The 20,501-nt window shown below is 38.6% G+C and overlaps 1 protein-coding gene across 2 annotated transcripts in view; it reads left to right on the plus strand.

Moving 5' to 3' along the window:
- Nucleotides 1-20,501, plus strand: part of MPPED2 (metallophosphoesterase domain containing 2) — a 105,650-nt gene that overhangs the window by 31,862 nt on the left and 53,287 nt on the right. Inside the window, exons 2-3 of one of the 2 annotated variants that reach the window (XM_019474512.1) lie at nucleotides 2,285-2,323; nucleotides 3,619-3,800. In XM_019474512.1, the coding sequence (XP_019330057.1) occupies nucleotides 2,285-2,323; nucleotides 3,619-3,800 (221 nt within the window). The remainder of the gene's footprint in view (nucleotides 1-2,284; nucleotides 2,324-3,618; nucleotides 3,801-20,501) is intronic. The other variant, XM_009288860.1, reaches the window with a different exon arrangement.

Genomic DNA, 20,501 nt, shown 5'->3' on the forward strand with positions numbered 1-20,501 from the left:
CTTAAGGCAAGAAAATCCTCATTCGTTTTGATACTTGGCTATTTTGTTAGATTGTTTTCCATTTCCTGATTGCTGTATTAATCCTAACGTATAAACATTCAAATTATTCTGGAATAACGTTTACTGCATCTTTCCATGAGCATGCTTTTCCAAATGCAGTGATCAAGTAATCTGTAAAGTGTTTCAGTCTGCCAGCTCAAGACGACTGAAAAAATTGGTGGTGATGGAGAGTGTCAAAGTTAGCTAGATGCACTGTGTTTTGGAGCAAATGGTAAAGAGTATGTTGAATTTCTTAGGTATGTGCTCTTGATTCAGCAGTCTGGTGATGGGCAGGGCTGAAATAATTATTTTATCTCCTGTTGAATTGCAGTGAGGGTCAGATGCATAACTATCGCAGAGCTTTTAGAAATGCCAGTCTATAATCCCCAGATGTTGGGTCGTGAGGTGAGCAGACCACCAGAAGAAGGGATGACGTTCACAGCCCAGGTAGGAGCCTGCTAGCCAGCAGTGCGTCGCCAAAAGCTGTGAAAGGGTAGTGCCTGGCCTGCTGCGGTAGCTGATCTCACAAGTTCAGAGGCCAGTCCTCTCATGACGTAGTGAAAAAGAAAAATCTCGCATTACTGTTTGCCATACTGTAGCTGTGGATGAAAAGAAAACTTGAGCCTCTAGGACTGGCAATAACGCCACTTTTATTAAGTTTCTATTGAAGGACTATTTTGAGTAAGATAAATTGATGGGCTGAACACAATAACTTTTAGTATCTCGCTTTCAAATACTTAGTAGGCAAGCACTAGTGAATAAGAGAAGAAATTAAGCTAAGATGTAGAAAAAAGGTTACTTGGCAACATCATAGTGTTTGTGAAGAGGAGAAAGAAGGGTCAGGAACTTAATGAATTTCGATTATAGAATTTTCTGTAAGTCAGTCATTGCATGAATAGAAAAATCCTAAACCAGATTTTGGTGTCATACCCTAATAGGGATTGCCTAAAGCAAAACAGGGTTTGTTTGGAAACAAACTGCAGAGAATAGCAAAAGCATAGCTGCTGTGTACGAACAAAATTGGACTCCCCAGAGGCAGGCAGTGCTGGTCACAGCTCAAGCAGAGACGATCTGAACAAGGTGTGTGGTACTGATGAAAGTTAGTGTTAATTTTTTGTGTTGTCTGGGGTAAACATACTTGGAAGTGTGGAAGTGTTGATTTGGAGACCCCCATGTTTACTATGTAACATGCTATTTAAAAAGTTTCGGCTTACCTTCAGTAGTTGGGAGGAAGGCACCAAATACAAAAGCACTATGGCCTATAATTACAGTTCTGCCCAGCTTGCCAGTGTGATTTCAACAGGTAAATGAATTTTCCCCTGTAATAATAACCTTATTAATTTCTGACCTTTGCAGAGAAGAAGAATCCATTGATTGTCAGAGTTCAGATTTTTGCAGTGGATTTCTGTAGCGGTAACCAGTTATATGGCTCAACTAATCGTACCTGGTGCTTTGGGTGGAATAGGAGGTGCAATACCAAAACCAAAAAAAGTTATCTACCAAACTGCCCCTTCCCATGCAGTCCAGCCTGCAGTAAAATCTGTTTTTAAAGTAAAGATCAAATTAAAGTAATCATCATCTTGTAGAGCCTGAATTTTGCAAATTAATTCTGCGGACCATGGCAACCAGATGTGGTGCATTTGGTAAATACAGTTTAATTGGAAATACTTCATTATGGTACCTAGGAAAATGCAGTCTAACAAATAATACCTTCCCCCCCCCACCCCACCCCCCATGCTAAAATCTTACCTGTTAGTAAACATTCTACCAAATCTAAAAGACTGAGTAAAATCTTGTTAGTAAGAGCATTCACATGGACATTTTTCCATTGGAGATTGGTACATATCCATATGGAGCTTGATTTCTTGAACCTCTGTAAACTCGCCAGTGTGGGAAGCTGAATTGTTCCCTGGAAGATGCTTTTGGTGTTTCTCACCTATGTAGGGAGCTGAAGTTAAAGACTGGTGGAAGTTTTCACACAGTTCAGTGTGCAGTAAATACTAAATACTAACTTAGTTTACTAAAAGTAGTAAATATAGTTCAGTAAATAAAGGAATACTTCAAAAGTCTATATTTTCTTAGGATATGTGCTTTATTTTCTATTACTGATCATACATCTCATTACAACTATGGGGATTTAAGAAAAACAGATTCACAGTGATGTGAGCTCGTTACTTGTTTTTCTTTTCATTCAGTGTGGAGAGCAAAACTAATAAAACCTGTTTAATTTTCTTTTTACTTTCAGGCACCGATTTTTGAATGTCTGTTGTGCCAGTTTGTCCCAGTAAGTCTTAGAACAGCATTATTTTGGGTGCTTTAAAATACTTAGAGCTTGGTTTTACCTTTCTGATGATTTGAGATGTAAGCGGACTGTTATTCTGACGTAAGTCCTACATACCTCAAAATTTCTACCTGAAGCTAAGCTCTAACCATGATCAAAGTGGCACATCAATGGAATGGGTTGAAGTTTTGTGGAGCTGGGGTGGGGTTTTCTGTGGTGTTAATCCAGATGCTGCGCTATTCAAATGTTGAGTTAAGTTGAGCAAATCAAGTTACAGTAACTCTGCAGAGAAATAATTGTTATTCCAAAGCAGGCAATGGGTTGCCTTTTGTATTTTAAGTTACTCTGTTACAAATTAGAACTTCTAACCACTAAGTATGCATAAAGCACTTCTCTTCCCTATTATTTTTCTCTGTTCCGCTTAAATTTAGAAAACAAAAACCAAAATGCCTCAAAACCAAACTTCTATGCTGGGTCAATTATTTTTCTCTGTTCTGCTTAAATTTAGAAAACAAAAACCAAAACGCCTCAAAACCAAACTTCTATGCTGGGTCACATGTAGTCGATAAGATCAAATCAACAAATGTAGCTTGCAAGTAACCAATTGAACTAAATTTTTAACATCATTGGCTATAGAAAAAATGTTTTATCTATGGTTGCTTAGTGCTCTACCACATCAGTTCCTGACTTCATAGATTTTGGGAAGATGAGCTCAGGATTTTGTATGAGGGTAAGAAGTTGTCATTAGACGCACTTCTGCAATTTCCAGGCTTCATCAAAGCACTCCTGAATGTACCTGATTTTGTGTAAACAAATATTCCTGCTGGAATCTGTAGGAGTGCCTGTGCTCTTGAACAAAATCACATGCTAAGCTGCTCAGCTCAAGTGAGAGCCTGTTGCTGGCCCACCTGCGAGACCTGTTATTTAATGGCCCGTGCACTTGTTCATGTATAAGGCAGATGATGGAAAAAATATATCTGAATTCAAAGTCTCTCAAATCCATTTTCTCCATTTTCTCCAATGTTTAAATTAACTTTAGTATCAGAAACTGGCCATATCTTGTGTATCTTTTAATCTTCCTTCCTTACCAGGTGAGTATTTAAGAAGCATTGTGGTCCCCTCTGGATTTTTGGCAGTGTTGCATTACAGAGTGATTTCTTTCAGCATGGTGTGTGTAAATGGATGTGTGTGTGTGCATGCATGCTTATGTAGAGATAGATCTGTGTTGATACCTGAAATAATAGATGGGAGGGCTTTAACCTTGTAACTGTTACGAGATCTTTATGTGTCTGCTTTAGGGTCGACCCTATCCCATATGACACTCCAAAACCAGCGGGCCACACGCGCTTTGTCTGCGTCTCAGACACACACTCCAGAACAGATGGCATCCAGATGCCTTATGGGGACATCCTTCTCCACACGGGCGATTTCACCGAACTGGGACTGCCCTCAGAGGTTAAGAAGTTTAATGACTGGTTAGGTAAGGAATTACTGCGTTTTGGTGACCCCAATTAACCTCTCCTGTCCAAGTGTCAGTCACTGCCTCCTAATTGAATTAGAGCACTTGAAAATCCCCCCCTACCCTTGCTTCACTTGTCCTCGTGTGATGTGCTGTTTCTAGCCTCAGTATGATTCTGTTAATTAAGACAAATTTAGAGACTTTGCTGTATTTCTGCATTATCTTGGGGGGAAAAGATTCTGTCATTCCACAGCAAGGACTATGTAGCCTTCTGTGTGCGCCGAGGGAGTGGTGGCACTTCATATGAATGTATACGGCGTCCTGTTAGCTGACGCTGTGGGGTTTTATGTCCACAGCCAAAACTATTGCTCGCTGTATTTTGGGCTTACCATAACTGAAAGCAGTGCTGAAAGTTACAACATACTTGGAAATTATGAAAGTACTTCTTCCCACAATATAGGATAGCAAAATCAATAATACTGTTTGGAAGAGGAGAATTTTTTGGGGGTGTTATTCACATGATTGCCTCTTTGAGTTAGAGTACTGGCATTTTAAATTTGAACGCAGGCACTCAGTGCCTCTTTGGTAGAATGCCTTTTGCAGTCTGCTGTAGTTGATAGCAGTGCATTGATAGTGTATTCCTACAGATGCGGGCAATTAAATTGCAACAGCAGAAGACCAAGATGAAGGAGGGGAACTTGTGCAGGATGCTTCTGTTATAAATGCCACTGGTAGGCTGACTGTGTACTGCTGTGTCACCACTTGCATTAGAAACAGTCAGAGGTGAAGGTGACTCAAGCAGCTGATCTTCAAGAATCGTTAGAATGAATTTACAGCATTATGTAAAAACCTTTGAAAGCATAGCTTTGTCATCATGCTTTACCTCCATCACTGCACTCTCTCTTTCCTGCTCTATGATGGCCACATCTCTACATGCGTTTAATACCATCATTTTATTCCATTGGAGTTCCTTGGCTGACCCTTCAAGAGATAAGTAAAGAACATTTGGATTTACAAAAGGAATTTTTAAATAGAAGAGCTTTCATGTTTTCCATCTTTTCACCCTCCTTTGCATTTTCTCCATACTGTTCTTTTTATCTTCCTTCTGACTGCCTCTGATTTCCATAGCCCGATTTTAAAGAACATTTTTCCTTCTTTTTATTGCTGTGCATGTGGGATTGGGGCTTCCAGATACTGCTGTATTACTGTAATTTAGTTTTATTGTTCTTATTTCTAGAAACCAGCACTAGATTTTATGAGCTCAGAACTATCCTTTTTCTAGGAATGTAATTGCAGGACTAGGAAATAAGAAGTGGTAGGAGAAGTAGGTGGATATGTACATAGGTTGAGGGAAGAGACACAGTAGGAATAATCTTCCTAAACTTTTGAGTTCTTTGTGATAATCTGTAAATTTTAGTGTTGCGAAGGAGGAGGAGCGAGCAAGGTAAGGGCAGTGGGAGGCTGCACAGCTTCACTGGGAGTGGGCGGTGTGGTCCCACCAAGCTTCAGTCCTCGTAGAGAAGCTGGGCAGCACTGCTGTTCAATGAGGTTCAGTAGTTACAGATGTCAGGCAGCTCCAGAAAAGGAATTGCTTTCTGGAGAGAGTAGACCTCCAAAGTCTACCCTGAATGCCATGCTGAGAGCAGTGTCTGGCTACCAAAGTTCCTCCTTGGTCTTTGGGTCATTTCACCAGTATTCTTTTGATATAGCCGGAGCCCATGCCTGGTGCTTGGCATTTGAAAATGCTAACTCAGTCCTGCTGAAAGCCAAAACAAGTAAGCTGCTAGTGTGTTTTCACCCTTTCATGGGGAATCTTACAGTATTGGCAGCCACTTGGCATTCCTTGTATTTAACAGGTGTTTCATGATGATGTAATTTTATCACATAGATCCTTGGTTTAACATTTGCAACAGAAGAATTATAACCCTTTGGATAGCTTTTGTTCCAGCCTCAATAATTTGCCATGGAGCTTTCTTAGCATATATATCGTTCTTGTAGAAGTCAGTATAGTATTTATCTGAGAAAGCAGGTTTTGCGTTCTTCAGCAGTCGGTGTCATTGAAACTGACTGTGTGGGGACCTACTGGCTTTGGCCTCAGGCTTTCATATTTCAGGTGCAGAGAAAACTTCTTTTGTTATTTCTTTCTTTCTGTCTGTCTGTCTGTCTTTTTTCTCCTTACATGCACAGAGTCTACTTGCATTTTCATATATATGACAATACCAGTTATTAGGTTTCTGGCATAAGGTGAGGCAGCAAATTGATTCCCCTGGGGAATCTTGTCGCATTGGTGAATATTTGCTCCAGTGCTGTCCTCTCCTTATCTGGAATCAAAACAATATGAAGTCAGGCATGCCCTTTTGCCACTTTATTTCAGGCTCCTATCTGCAAAATGGGAGTAAGCACGTTTTACTGTTTACTATGTATATTGTGAAGATTAGTACCTTGAAGGTTGTGAGGTGATAACATGTAATAGTTTAAAAAATACATACCAGTGGCCGGTAGGAACAAGCAGGATTCCTTTTTCTTCTGCCATATAGTGGAAGGCATCTTTTTTCATCATAGTTGGTAGAAACCTTGTTCCAAAGCAATGCACTGAGAACTCCCATCAAACGCAAGGTTCTCCTTATAGAAAGGGGTTTTCAGTCTCTTGTGTGCATGGTTTTCTCCACTGGCAATCGTGTTGTAAAGCAGTAATGAAGACAAGGTATTTGTATCGTTTATACCTTGGGAGAGAAGTGAGATCAAAGCTAGGCTTCATTCTATAGCTTATTTTACCTACTCTGTGGTAAAACAACAGGACCTCATCTCCACTAGGATTATATAATGGGATAACCACAACACAATGACTATGCATAATTTTCTCAGCAGTAAAGCCAAGGGAAAAGTTAAAAGATGATTATTCTGAACCCCTGCCTTGCTTGTACTTCACTGGGTGTTACATATGCCAGAGTTATACAGGACTGAAAGCACTTCTGTCAACCCTGAAACTTTATATTTTGTGGGTCTTGCGTCCGTTTGCAACTCTTCGGGTATCTCACCTGAGCAAAATGTTCACCTTGTCCATCCATTTCATTAATGTTTATCCTTCTTCCTCATCTCTGCAGCCAAATCGCGGAACATACTTTCCACGCCCTCTTTCCCGCTCTTCCACTAATTCTTATGCTTTTTTCTCTTTGGCTGGTGAATTTTCATTATTGGTTTTGCATGAAAGTCATCTTGGCTCATACATTGAATAACCTCTGTGGTCACTTAGTGATTACATACACTGGCTGAGGTAATGTATTCACTTTTGTTTTGGTGTGAACATGTCCCTGGGGTCTTGTAACTGCTGTAATCACTTGACCTTAGTGACTGTTAAATGCTTTAAACACAGTTATTTTAAATTTATAATTGTTTTCATTAAAATTCTCTTATAGTAACTTAACTGACCTTGCAGTAAACACAGCATTATGTGCTGAGGAAGAATTAAGACGCTATTCTATGCCCAATGTATTTCTTACTGAATGTTTCAACTTACTATTATTATCACTGTTCATACTTTTCCCATCCATTCTCATTCAGTCATATATGGGAAATGAAATACAGAAATATCTAATTATAGCTCTGTCCTCATAGTGCAATATTTCCTTTCCTGCGTGATGGGAAGTGATTGAATAACTCAAGAATTGAAGAGAAAGCAAAGATAAATTCAGGCAGATAGATCTTTAATGAGTGACGATATGTTTATTGTGCTCAATTAGTATGGCCTGATTGTTCATATCCTTACTTGTGTGAATAATTTGCATCTGGTTTAGTAATTTTTCTCAAATAGCCAGTTTTCTTCTTTTTTGTCCAGTGATTATCTCTTACTGTGTTCATTTTTGGTTTTGTTTTGGTTTTTTTTTAATGAAAGATTTCAACTTGACTGTTTCATGTCTTTTCTTTCATGTCTTGCTTTTCTTTTGAATGCGTGTTTCTTTTAATTTCTGTGGGATGATGACTTGAGGAACTTTGTGAATGGTTTAGTGACCAAATACATATGGGTTTGTACTGGAACAAATACTTCTTTACCTGTAATATATCCTTGCCTTTAGTATAAACATTGTTGATAGAGCTAAAATAAAAATTCAGCTTTTTTCTGTCGTGTAGTTCCTCCATCATGTGCCTTAAAGTGAGAAGAAGAGAATGATTATACAAATTTAACGTGGAAGTTTTCTTGTTACACTCTGCATATGTGGATGTGGTCCTCAGAAACGTATTGTCAGTTCTTTTAAAGTTCATTTTTGTGTGAAAGTTTATTTATTGAAAATAGTAGCCTCAGCTTGGAATTGCTGGCTGTTACATGGAATAGAGGACAAAATGGGAAGAGCACTGGAAATGTGCTGTTGCTCTTGGAGGTATGGGCAGACACGTGGTTCCAGTCTACACTTGGATTTCTGCATTAGTACTGTAGAAACTTGAAATTATATTCAAAACTGTAAGGCAGACACCTGCCAAAATAGTGTTTGATCTTGAAGATAGTATAATTTAATCTGAAAAAAATGAACTGTAACAAAATAGTATAATAGCAAGATCAAGCTCTTTTCTTATCACTGTTTAAAAATTCAGGGTTGCATTCCTCTTGTATCCTTTCTCATTCTCTCTGGTCTGGCTCAGTTATTCCCTCATTTTATCTAGGCTTCATCTCCTCTCCAGGCATATTTCATTTAGGGTTTTGTGTGTGTGTTCCTTTTGCTAATGTACACTGAAAACAGTTTCACTGTGACAAAGTATTTGTTCTTGAGAACTTTTGCTCCGTAAAAGAACATTTCTAATGTGAATTATTTTAGCATCTGACATGACAATTTTCTCTAAAACCAAACCAATAAGCTCTCAATGTCTCCAAATTCAGAGGGATATTAGCTCAAAGTATTCTGAACTAATTTAGAACGAGAAGGAAGCTTATGAATATTTTAAAGTAAAATTATGGCAATAAAAACAAATCTCTTCCTATTTTTATAAATTGATTTATTTCTGATTTGTGTTTTTACCATCTGGAGCATATTTTGAACCCTATATTGCTTTGCTTGTTATAGCTAGAATGAATAATTGACTAAACATAAAATACCATTTTGATGAACAAAACTCTTAGCACTTGAAAAAAAATGGCATTCATTGCAAGTGAAGGAAAATGCTGAGGTAGCTTTAATCCTGTACGTATGTATGAGTTGTGCACAGCTGTTCTGGGAGAGAGGGAAACAACTCCCTGGAAAATATATTAGTCTAATTTTGAAAACATCTATGTCTTCTGTGAGTGGCTCTGGTGAGGAGCTTCTTTAGGATTCAGACACTGGAATGGGATACACTTATTTTAATAAGAGGTTGAGCTGGCCGCTGAAGACAGTTGACTCTTCTGTCGGTGTTGGCATTCTGCTATCCCTCTGATACTGTTAGGAGTTCCGTGTGATTTGCAGGATCCAGACCATGTTGGCTGCCTATTTCAGAGATGCTCTGAACTGGAGAATAATGGAGACCTGAAGGTGTACTGGCAAGCCTGTACAGACAGTTTTATTGTGTCTACTTGCTTATTAATTCTAGTTGCTAATAGATGCTGAATATTACGGGTTTGGAACATGTTGATGCAATTTCATTTAAAAAAACCCCAGATTTATACGATGAAATCTAGAGTGGTTTTGGTTTTTTTGGTTTGGGGTTTTTGTTTTTTGGGTTTTTTTTATTTACTTATTTAGTTCTCTGGGTTATGTATCTGTCTCTGTCTTTATGGTAAAGTTTTAAAAAGCTTCTTCCAAGTTTATTTAGATGTTATTGCAGTATCACTACTTAAGAATATTTCCTTTGCTTTTGTTCTAACTTGAACTGTGTTTAATGTCGTGGTTAAATTCTCATTTGTACTTAGTTTTAAATTCCCATATGGCTTGACTAAATTAATCATCAGTGCTCAGCTTTTATTTGCATACGCCTTTTTTAGCTATATTAATACTAACTTTAATTTTTTTCTTCTCAGAGGAATACAAAAATAATTTGAATGTTACATTTTATTGTATTTATAAAATAGTGGGAAAATACAGCCATGTGGATTTTTGGTAATAAGCTGAATAATGTTTTCCTGATGTAGCAATCTACAGTGAAATGTGAAAGCAAAAATGGGGAAAAAAAATTGCAAAATTCTACTTTTGTGCTATGGTTTTTATAGCTGCTTCTTCATACTTATCCTCTGCTCTGAGTCAGATACTAGATGCTTTGTGGAAAACAGAACCCTAGAAGTATAACTTAAAAGGTAAAATAGAAGAAATTGTATAGGAATGAGTGTCAAGATAGTAAAAATTTCCACTGACTAAAGTGGAATTTGTGCATGAGGAGCAGTGTAAGTTTATTCATATCTGATCAGATGTTTGCTGGCAACTTTCCATAAAGAAATTTCACAAGAAACTATTTTTACTATCTGTTAATGGCATACAGAGAAACTTGGAGGTTTTTTTTTCTCAACTGTAGTCACTAATTTACTAGAGCTACAATGTAAAATTCTCTATACAAGTTGTGTACTACCTGCCATGATCAGTCAAACTAAATGTTAAGGTGTTACTTGACAGCCATTAGAAAACTTGGCTCAGGTGAAATGTACTTTCAAAGAGAATAAAGTTCTGTATTGAGTGGCTCTGTATATGTTTAAATCTAACATACTCATTTGGTAGTTTTCAATGAATGAAAGGAGCCAGCGAGCACTGGAAAGTATTGCACAATTCTTGGACAGGACTTTCAATCACAGTAATTGCTCAGTCATTTCTTGGATCTGCTTCCCTGGACTATTGTTGTCTTAAAATGGGGGGAATGATCAGGTTTCAAATAAAAAATGATAATCAAAACAAATTTATAAAATAACCAAAATAATTCTTCCTTTCAATTCCCTCTTTCCCACAAATCCACTTTAAAACAGAACAAAGATTTATGGTTGGTGTATTGACCAGGCATGAAACAAGTAATGCCACCCAAATAGAAAGTTTTATAGACGTTGTCATCAGATTCTTCCTCCAGCATTGCTACTGCAGCCGCATATCATAACATGAGAATGATTTCAATGGAAAGCAGTCAAAGTATGTATTCTTTGTACATCATCGATTTATTTTGTCACTTACAAATTAAATCTTGCATCAAAAATACAAAGTGCAAAAATGCCCCTCTCCTAAATTTTCGCATCACGTACACCATATTAACGATATCTAATTAAAATAAGAAGTCTTTCTGTTAGTAGAGCATCACATTCCTGCTTAGAAAGAACAATGGTTTCCGGGTGGAGGAGTTGCTTTGAGCAGAGAGGGGTTGGGGCTGGGGGGAGAAAGCACTGCAGATTTTAGTATAATGTGTAGTGTTCGAAGAAATTTTATTTCATCATAAAGATTAGCAGGCTGTGTAATTCAATTTAAAGCTGGTTGGCAGTGTCCTGTCTATTACAAAGCCTTTTTTTTTTTTTTTCTTCCCCCCAATCACCACCAGTTTGGTGTGTGGTGGGTTTTGTGTTTTTTTTTTTTTTTTTATGCTTTCTGTTCGTTTGGGTTTTTGCGACTACAAACCTAGCAGACAGCAGGAATGATCTTTGGGTTTTGCGCTTCCCACCTCCCTTCCTCTTTTTAGTTCTGCATGTTAGGAAATGCGTGAGATTTCCTTAAACTGAGCTACAAAACGTTATCTCAGTGAAATGCCATCCTGCATTTTTTTGTCTTGCATAAAGTGGTATTTTTTTTTTGTGGCCAGCCACTGAGAGTGAAGATCTGCTAAAAATGTTGGGGGGGGATTGAGGCAAGCTTAAAACTCAAATGTTAGCATTTATTCACACTGTTGTGGACATTACTATGCTGTAGAAAAGCAACATGCAGCACTTTATGTTAATGCAAGACCGGCAGACCTTTATCTTACAGTAATTGCCTATACTAGGGGGTTAATAAATGTTCCAAGAATTACTGACTTCTTTTTTTGTTAAAGAAAGCTAGGTTGTTGCTTCTTGCTGGCTATCACCAGCCTGCGTAGCTTGTTAATTAACCCTCTTGTTGCAGTGGGCTGAAGCTGAGTATTTGTGCTCGGACAAATTCTGCATGCATTTTATGTGTCGGGAACGATGCGTCTTGGCACAAAAGGGCCGCGAAAGAAGGACCGGTGTGACTCCACCTCTCCCATCCACCCCTGTCGTGCCTGTTAGAAGAGCTTGAAATCTTTATTGACTGTATTTAGGGAGTATATTGATTTCAGAGGGCAGGTATGTTCGTGGGTACTCTGGTACCACTGGCAGGGAGAAAAAGGAGAAAAGAACCCCTTCTCCTAGACCTAAAGGAACTTGGGTTTTCTTTGTCCTGCTTTGTCATCCTGAGCATGACAGTGTGAATAATGGTGCTTGCTCCGTAGGGTGGTTACAAGACCCACAGGCAGTGTCTTCTCTTGGTGACCCTGGTGCAAGGCTGGGAGGACCTGCTCTGCTGCCACATCCCGTGGCACTGGGCTAGTCTCAGTGTTTGGCTCACATGCAGACCGGTTCATGGTGGCCCTTCCACAGCTTTGGGAACTGAGTTTCTCAGGACTTGAGATCACGTTGAGGCTCAGGTCACTTCAGTGCCTCACTTCACTGAGCTGTTCTGGTCTCTCTTTTCTCAGCCTGCACCCCAGCTGTGAGGTGACGGTTACCAAACCCTCACTTACTGTTGATGGTACATTTAGTAGAGAAGGAACAAAGCAGCACAACAGGGAACAGCAGTGTAAGGAGAGAGGCAAGAAGATGCAAAGCCACACAGAATAGAACAAAATAACATCAAACTGGGGGAGGGACAGAGGCTACAAAGAAGAGGGGGACAAATGAGAGCACAGGGATGTAAAGTAGTGGAGATATATCTGCTTTTTCCAGAGCTTCATTTCTTCCCAAGTTAATAAAATTAAGAAATGAGAGCTCAGGAGCACTCTGTACTTTGAATTTCCTGTAACTGTTGATAAGTGAACCTTAAAGACCTCAGAATTACGTACATCTTTTCTAATGAACCAGCATCTTTAATATTAGAGGCTGGGCTGGGTATTAGAGTGCAATAGCTCCTTTTTTCCTGAATGCTGCCATTAAATTTTTTTGGTGTAACCAGCCAACACGGAGAGTTTTAGTTTAAAACAGAGCTGCAAAGGATAAAAAAAATACCCATACTTCCTTACTTTTACCTGAGCTGCTCTCCCCCATACGTTACTCTTAAGGCTCCCCACTCCTTAAGCAGCATTTGGTATTTTCCGTCACTACTGAGAGATGAGCAGAAAAGCTGCAAGGCAACCATGAAGTTTCCTGCATTTTTGTGCAGGAGTTGTCTCCTGAGCATCGAGGGGAAGGAGTTCGTTCCTTCTGCTCTCCTCTGTCCCTGCTGCAAGCTTTGGTGGTCGCTGGGAATAAAATAATGTAGCCGTAGCCGTACTTGTGGTCCTGAGAATAAAGGTCCCGCACTAACGTCCCCTCATAAAACCCCATGTGAAGTAATTCCCAGACTAGCACTGTAGGGAAAGCCATTTGCCATTTGCAGTCTCCTGGTTGTAAATTGTAATCCTGTGCCATTAGCTGGAGTGTGAAAGGCGGGGAGGGATTGCCTGAGCAAGGATGGCTGAGGGGATGCCCCGCTGTGGCAGTCACCCGGGCTGCCCCTGGGGACAGAGGGAAGGAAGAGCCACTGATCTGGTGACTGACAGCTCTGGCTATCTATGTTAAAATGGGTCCTGGCGTTTGAGTGAGTTACTGGAGAGGATGCGTGTACGGTTATAGTGGAAGCAATATAGCCATTCATAAAAAAATGCTTCCGTGAAGCCAGCTGTAAAAACAATGATGCTTGCCTTTGAGGTGAAAGGGCAAAACCTTAGCAGAAAGGAGTATAAATAAGAAATAAATTGTTACCTTTGTGTAAGTGACTGAAATAGCTGTTCTCTTAGTGCTTTGTCTTAATGACCGGCTCTGATTAACTATAGTTGTCGCTTTATTCAACAAAACTTAAGGTCTACATAACATGCCTTTTTATGGCAGTTTTTTCATTTCTTTTTTTTTTTTAAAGTCTAGAAATGATGGCTAAAATGGGTAAGTCAAGAGAGACCCTACTCTGCAGAAAGCACGAGATGAAAAATTGCAAATGGTGCATGCCCCAACAGTTAATGATAGCGTTTAATTACAGAGAAATATTTATTCATGTACCAGAATCCTCAGTGTACTTCTGTACATGAAAGGAAACTACAGATGCTGCATCATACAGATTTTGCAGCACCTTGTGAAAATGTTACTGTAAATTCAAATGCACAGATACAAGTACCATAAAACTCACATATCCATTTAACTTGGTTTAAAAACATCTCAGTATCTTAGCAGGTTAGGTGCTTGCTATTATCCTTAAAAAGGAGCAGAGACGGCTGCAGCAAAGGGCCTATGTACTTGTAGTAACAAGGATAGAAAAGATAAGAGTTTCACCTGAATTCCATCACAAATAAAGCACTCAAACTCTTTATATTGCAGAATGGAGTTTACATTACATATACTATTTTTCATTCATCTGTTTTGTCCTTCCTTCTTTGGAAGGACAATTAGGAGGTATTTCAGCATATAGGTTTGCCCACTGAAATTCAAAGAGCAGCGCCTTGGATTTTTAAAAACTTCAGTCTGAACTGTCTGTCATGAGGTCCTGGGATGCTCTAACATAAATAATTTGGTAATTGAAGTTCTGCAAAGCCAGGAGAGGAGGTGGCAAGAAATAGTAGCAGGGGTGAGATTTGGAACTCGGAAATCACTGGCACAGATTTCCATAGTTGCCGCTCTAGACCTTTATCAGGTTTCCTTCTCTCTTTTATTTTAGTGTTTGGAGTTACTATATATGCTTAAACTTACAAGGAAGGTATCTGAGGCTATGTGCCATTCTACTCGGGCAATTCTAGATGACTAGGGGAAAAAAAACCTGCATAAGAGGAATTCACTTCCTTGTAATAACGTGATACAGCTGGAGTGATTTGGTTGTCTCCTTTAGTAGCTAAGAAACCTCTCTGTGGGCTGGGTTATTAAAAGGAATTTCCTTACAGGGCTCAGGAGATTCCTGGTATTCAAGTTCATCTTGAAAGACTATAATGGAATGTTTAGGTTTATTTAGAATAATAAATTTAAATGTGGGATTCAGAAAAATAATACTGGAGGTTCATAAAGACCTGCCTGAATATTTTTAGTTGACTCTAATTTCTGTTTGTGTTCTCTGTGTACTTTCTCTTTAAAGATTTCAGGAGAGGACTGTGGAGGTAGTTCTGAAATACAGTACATAGTCCTGTCAAATGGCTGTCGGGCTGCTTCTAGAAGTGGAGTTTAGTTCAGGTTTTAGATCTTACCCTTTTCCGACTTAGAAAAGGAAGAAACAGTTCCCAACAAACATCATCATCATCATCTGAAAATATGTTTAAAAACACCTTTGAATGTCAAACTTGCTTCTTAAATGTTTACAAGTAAAAGCACAAAACATGATCACAGGGTAGAATTTCAAAAGCAGCTAATTACTTTAGCACACTGGACAATGTTACATTCTCACAAGTTTTAAAAAGCTCATGTCCTGCTTTTAGACAGCAGTCCATGCTTTTAAAACCTTTGGGATATTTAAAAATACTTTATCTTATTTCTTCTTTTTCCTTTCAGTTTATTTTCCTTGTGATTATTCTTGCTGTCCTTGCTTATTATTTTTTCCCTTATCATTATGGGAATTTACCCACGTTACCTTAGTATTGGTAGTCAGTTAAGTCTGAGCCCCACTATGTTTTGTAGTTTACCAATAATGTACTAAAAATTATAGTTTCGAAAGGAAGGATTTCAGTTTCATGTATAAAAATTGAGAAGTTACATAAGATATACTGTATTATAGAAAGAAAACCAAAATAGTTATGAGAAGTTTTTTGTTCATGTAATTGAGACTTTTCTTCTCATAAGAAGTGCTCTGATCATCTTCCTGGGATACAGAAAAAAGGAGGCATTTGGAGGGATTTTTTCAGAAGTATTGACTAGCCTTTACCATGCTGTGAGATAGACGGAGGCGTCTGCCTACTGCTTTGTGCACTGTAAGCCTCAAAGACTTTCATTTAAAAATGAGAAAACAAATAATGGGAACAAGTTCAGAGAGGAGAGAAACAGGAGAATCGTTTTTGGTGATTATATGTGTTTCCTGATTGATTTATTTATTTGTTTATCTTAAGATAGGTAGGTAGATATTGGAAGTATCTTGATAGAGATGTGTTTTTTCAGTCCTGTGGACAGAAAAGGAAGTTCCACTGCTCACATAAAGGTCCCTGCCAATAAGGCAGAAAAATTTGGGGCAGAATCTAGATCTGGGTCCTGTATTCATAATTCTCATTTCCTTCAGTAAGTTTTCCTTCAGTAAGTAGTGAAGAATTGATATCCAGACTTGTTTCTCTTTTAAATAAAGATTTTACTTTGTCTGGAGAATCTTGTCCTTAGCATTCGCTGGCCTTTTGCAGTGTGAAAATATATGTACATGAAAATACCAAGACGTTGCCTGTGATAATTATGATTAGCTTAATTACCTTCTGTATAATTGTTTCTCAAGATGACCTCCTTTTTGATGGCTTTTATTCATTTATTTTAGAAAAAAAAGACTTACTTGGAATTGTAAATTACAGAGACAAAAAGGTATGCTATGGGAAGTAGGTCCATATCTGTTTGTGTCAGACAGTGACTGTTGGGTTTTATTTTCTTAAGATTCATGGGGAAAAATCATTTAAATTGATACAGTATGTGCGTGCACAAGGTAATATCAACAACCAATATATTATTTCAAAATCTGGTGAGTTTCTTTATAAAGGATTAGGTTATATAGTGTGGGGGGACTCCGAAAAGAAAATAGAATTGTGTATTGATGCCTTCAGAAATATTATTTGAGGGCAATAAAATGTTCCCTGAAATTCCCTCCTGAGTGGAGAAAATGGAGTTTGTTTGCAGTAATTGCATTTTCTAGCATTTGCTTTCGCACTTTCCAATATGAGTTAAGCCAATTGGAACCTGTGATTTCGTTTTGCTTATTGGCAAAAGTACCATGTAAATTGATCTGTGATGCATTTATAGAGAATGCTTTGAAAATTTTGAAATAGAGATGGCTTTTTCTTATTAGATTTAGGGAGTATTAGGGTCCATTTCTATATTTTAGCCTAATGTAATAGTAACCAAAAATGTTCCTTTTCAATTTAGTCTTAATCAAGTTCAAGGAGAACATTTCTACTTAGCCCCACTGGCATTGTGAAGGCAGAGTTTATGTTCCCATTCTCAGCCTTGGCATTCAGATTTCAAGATCTGAGCCATTCAAAACCACACCGAGCTGAAATCAGTCCAAAACTTTTCAGCCCTGGTACATTAAGATCTTGATCGCAAGAGAAAATGTAAAATTCTGTTGGACAAAATATAACATATTTCTATGTATTCACAGTATACATGCATTATAGACCTTAAACTACAGGGGGTTAAATGCAAATCTCATTATAAATGTAAATATGGGGTAATTCTGTTTAGAGGAACACCCTTCAGCTCTGCCAGACAAAAGATGTTCTTGCCTGAGAACCTTATATATTTTCCCAAGTGAACACTATTTCACTTGAAGGATCTCTTTGAAAGTGCACACATAGCACCAAAGCAGTCGTGGCAGTCCTTTATGTGTTGCTTTACTATGGGAAAGAGAAGAGTAGCAGGAACTACCATTTCTGCAAGAAGCATTTTTAAAAATGAAAGGGAAAAATAAGGCTATTGCGATTTCCAGGGAGGGTGTTGTTTTCAGAATTTACTGAATTTAAAGGGAAACTTCATAGCTGTCAGCTTTTTTGGTTTTAAGTTGGGTGATTTTTTTTGTCTAGAAAGCTCCATCTTTTAGGTTACATAATTACAAGCCTGAAGAGAAAGCCTTTCCAGGGACTAGCAGAGAAATCTGTGCTGTTCCTTCTTCAAATTTCGTAATTTTAAAGTCAATTTGCGGGACTTTTTACACCTAAAGTTGGCAGTGCTGTGAGCTGCAAAATCTGGAGGCTTTTTTGTTTTTGAGGTTAGACTAAACAAAACCTTCAGATTCTGTCTGTTTCAAAACAAATAAATGTCATGTATTAATTGGTAAAACTTCAGTGAAGCTTTCGATGTTTCAAGAAAAAATGTTTCAATAACAGTAGCCCAGTGACATTCAAAACAACTTTGAGATCAAAACCCAACACATGTCATCTCAGAATAATGCTAAGGAAGACATGGAACACTGAAGTGAAACTAAAGATTGTTGCTTATGGTGTGCCACATTTTTTCTTTTAACAGAGAGGAGAAGGATATTAATCACAAACAGTTACATTAGAATAATGTTATGGTTGAGACATAAATACATAAAAGCAAGGAATTGTTACCAATGTCAAAGCATCATTAAATCAGACCCCTAGTTAACTAGGTTCTGCTATATACAGTTCATACTGCACTGGGCGATGTTACGGCCCAGTGTTGTGCAAAATTCACTTTATTTACCTATGGGAGAGAGAACGAGTGGACGCACTTGGTATTAGGTACCGCTGATTCTGCAGTATCAGACTTCTCCTAAGTGCCCATATAGGTTAAGTAGCACCTGTATATGCGGTTGCTGGGAGAGGACTGTATTTGCTGCAACACCTTGGCGCTGCATAGCTGAGTTATAGGTGCTGAGGCAAGATTCACTCAATACTTCCTTGCTTTCATGGGTTTATGACTCAACCTTGGCATTATTGTAACGTAGTTTTTTGTGTTTAATGTTTCTTAGACTTGGTTTTCCATTGCCAGCATGGAAGAAATCCTAATGCATGAGTTTCAGAGGAGAAGGTAGCAGTCTGAACCTGCTGTGTGGCTCGATCCGCAAGTGTGAGTATTAACGCTAGAGCTGTCAGGCCTTGTGAAAATTAATGAAGCCTGACGGTTACAGAGTGAAAGGTCAGAGGCAGAGCTTGCACTTACCTAACATTTCTGTTTTGTTGTGTCTAACAGCATTTTCAACAAAGGGGAGCTTTAATGTACAAGCTTCAGATTTATCACAGGAATTCAAGGGTCTCAGCCTTTGCTTCTCCCTGTGCTGTGGTCTGATGTTTTCTTTGCATAAAGGCAAAACAGTTAAACTTTCATTCATCTACTCCTCTTGCTGTGTTGCCCATGTGTGTTTTGCCTGTATTTTTCTTTCTCCAAAATTTTCTTTTGGAGGGGGGGAAAAAAAAGGGCAGCATCTGAACCGATGATAGTTTAAAAAGCTGGTGGAATAGTTTTCATCAAGAAGGTTTTGAGAGATCTTGTACTTCTTCAGCTCTTTGTACTTCTTTAGAAGCATGTTCTGGTTTTGTGCATGTTCTGTCTTTTATTTGCCTTCTTTTTTGTTTTTAGTTATTTCATTCTGTAGACTTCTGCAGACATGAAGAGGTAAAATGCATAGAAATACATTTTCAGCCAGTATGTTGGTTGACATCAGATTTAGCTATTCCATTGAGGACTTTTTGTGAAGGCTGTTTGATTAAAACAGCCAGAATATTTTCACAGTCAGTTGGTCAGTCTCATCCTAGAAAAGATGTTTGTTTTTCCTACCCAGTTTTGCATCTCAGTACCTGCAACTGATTGTTTGTGTGAGGAGTCCACCTTATCATTTGAAAGCTCGAGTCTATCTGACCATACTTACACAGTCTGACTCGTTTGTTGCTGCCAAAGGAGAAATCAGAGCCTTTGAGATATTCTGTCTGTCTTTTAAAAAGCTGAAAGGGGCCTGTGTGTATTGCGATTGTGCTGTAAATGCTGGGAAGAGAGAGTAACTGTGGCCCCGAGATGGAGTGGGCTTTCCACGAGAAACCTCTATGAAGAGTTACAGAGCTGCTGAACACTAGCAGGTTCAGCTGGTTGCCCTTGCCTGCTGCCCATCAGTGGGCAGCTGCGGCCAGGCAACTGATGGCAACCTGTGCTGCTGTGGGGACTGGAAGTCCATAGGAATGACACAAAATCTGCTCCTTCAGTGTTTATCTCTGGACGTGTATGTGGTTGGTTATAGGTGAATGCTCCATGACCAGTTTTGCATTTTTGAAGCATATATGATATACCATAAATGGGAGATGATTCACTTGCACGGGCATCTCATTTGTACAGATTTTCCCTCTTTTTGAAGGGACTACAATTTGTACTTCAAGGTTTCTCAGCCCATTTCTTAACATATGGCCAAAGGGTCTGTGGGGCTATGCAATGGGCATGAAAACGCTTCACGTTTCATGGAAGCGTTGTGTGGTTTGAATAGTTAATCTGCATATGCATATTCAGAGCTTCACATCAAAAGCACTTGGTGTAGCATTTGTGTGTAAATACAGGTTTCTACCACTATATAAACAGCTAGTATCACGTTATTTCTTATTCCCCTACTTACCACTATATAAACAGCTAGTATCACATTATTTCTTATTCCCCTACTTCCCTGTGGGTTTTGTAGGTAACAGTAGTCAAAAAATAATGTGATTTTTCTATTTTTATAGGGACTCAGCAGTTAACATTCATTGCCAGTCAGACTCCTTTTCATGTCTGGCAGCTCTACAGAACTTGGGTTATGTGACTAAATTGTACTCGTATGAAGCATGCCATTAAAAGGGGAACGGTTGTTCAACAGATTAAGGACTCCTACGATCAAGTACTTAAGGTGAACTTAAAAAACCCACTGGAACACCTACTTAGGTAGTTTAAAAAAAACCAACACCCCT

Source organism: Aptenodytes forsteri, unplaced genomic scaffold, assembly GCF_000699145.1.
Source record: "Aptenodytes forsteri isolate BGI_AS27 unplaced genomic scaffold, ASM69914v1 Scaffold8, whole genome shotgun sequence".
Classification (NCBI taxonomy): domain Eukaryota; kingdom Metazoa; phylum Chordata; class Aves; order Sphenisciformes; family Spheniscidae; genus Aptenodytes; species Aptenodytes forsteri.